This window comes from Leishmania infantum, chromosome 10 (genome assembly GCF_000002875.2).
Source record: "Leishmania infantum JPCM5 genome chromosome 10".
Taxonomy (NCBI): Eukaryota; Euglenozoa; class Kinetoplastea; order Trypanosomatida; family Trypanosomatidae; genus Leishmania; species Leishmania infantum.
In genome coordinates this window covers 1-1,708 of record NC_009394.2, presented here as the reverse complement: position 1 = coordinate 1,708, position 1,708 = coordinate 1, and the positions used below count along the sequence as shown (strand labels likewise).

At 59.1% G+C, this 1,708-nt stretch overlaps 1 protein-coding gene across 1 annotated transcript; it reads left to right on the top strand.

Annotated features, from left to right (window-relative positions):
- Window positions 1–227: 227 nt before the first annotated feature.
- LINJ_10_0010 (phosphate-Repressible Phosphate Permease-like protein) lies at window positions 228–1,708 on the top strand (the record flags this gene model as incomplete). Its single annotated transcript, XM_001463583.2, has 1 exon — window positions 228–1,708. A coding segment is annotated over one exon (1,481 nt), but the record flags the coding sequence as incomplete, so codon positions are not given.

Here is a 1,708-nt window from a genome sequence, read left to right as displayed (position 1 = left end):
CCTCTACAACTCATCTCCTCTTTTTCCGTGTTTCTGTAAAGTTCCCCGACACGCTACTGCCACATTTGACCTGCCTCTTACGAACCAGCTAGCTACCGCAACTCGCTTTGGCTTTTCTTTTCCACTTCGCAGCATTACTCTGAGCCTTTTTACGACGTTTTCTACCTTATCTGCAACCTGTTTCATCTCTCCATTTCACACTTCTTGTCCACGGGAAGTAGGATAAAATGGCGAATGTCAACCCCTATTTGTGGATCGTCATCGTGGGCGGCTTCGTTTCGTTCCTCACCGGCGCCGGTGTGGGCATGAACGATTTGGCCAACGCCTTTGGTACCACGTATGGTGCGCGCATTCTCACCCTCACGCAGATTGTCATCGTAGCCTCTGTTTGCGAATTTGGCGGTGCGGTGACGCTCGGTGGTGAGGTGACGTCGACCATCTCCAGTGGGGTTGCCGACCCCAAGGATTTCGCGAAACAGCCATATGTCTTCATGTACGGTATGCTTTGCGCCTGTGGCGCCGCCTTCTGCTGGCTGGCGATTGCCACGTGGCTGCGTCTTCCCGTGTCGTCGACACACAGCATCTGCGGTGGCGTGATCGGCTTCGCGCTGGTCTACGGCGGCGGTGGTGCGGTGAGCTGGGCGAAGAGGAAGGACGACTTCCCGTTCTTCAGCGGTGTGGCCCCGATTGTCGCCTCCTGGTTCATTTCGCCTGTGCTCACCGGCGCTGTATCGGCTATCATCTACAGCCTGGTTCGCTTCCTCGTGCTTCGCCCTAAGAACTGTGTGAAGCGCGCGATGTACACCCTGCCCGTTGTTGTGGCCATTGCCTTCTTCCTGGAGTCTTTCTTCGTGCTCTTCAAGGGCGCGTCGAAGCGCCTCAAGTGGTCGGTGGGCAAAGCTGCCTGGGTGGCTGCGTGCATTGGCGCCGGCGCTGGCGTGCTCTCGTGCGCCTTCATTCCCCTTCTGAAGCGCTTGGTTGCTCGTGACGAGGCGCATGCCTTCGCTGCGTCTGACGAGCGTCCGAGCACGACGGAGGGATCAACTCAGCGCAAACCGCTCAACGACGAGGACGTGCACAAGGCTCGTGAGGTCACTGGCGACGTTGTTAGCCAATCGGAGGCCTCCGACTCAGAGCAATCGGAGGAGCGCCAGGTCACTGGTGCCAGCGGCCTTCAGGTCCAGCAGTACGAATGGCGTGCCGAGCGCGTGTTTCGCTACCTGCAGGTGTTCACCGCCATCTGCGCCTCCTTTGCCCACGGCGCGAGCGATGTCAGTAACGCCGTCGGCCCGCTTGCCGCCATCTACCAGGTGTACCAGACGGGCGGTGTGGAGAAGAGCTCCTCTGTTCCGATCTGGGTGCTGTGCCTCGGTGGTGCCGGTCTTGTTTTGGGTCTCTCCACCTTCGGTATCCGGCTGATGCGTCTGATGGGTGAGGATCTGACTGTCATCACGCCGAGCCGCGGCTTCTCTGCGGAGCTGTCGGCCGCGCTCGTCGTGTCGTTCGCCTCCGGCTATGGCATTCCCGTCTCGTCCACTCACTGCATCACTGGTGGTGTCATCGCCGTCAGCATCGTCGATGTTGGCTTCCTGAACATCCGCTGGCTCATGGTGCTGAAGATGTACGGTGGCTGGGTGTTTACTCTCGTGATCACCGCCATTATCTCGGCCATGTTCTTTGCCCAGGGTGCTAGCGCCCCTGCCATGTA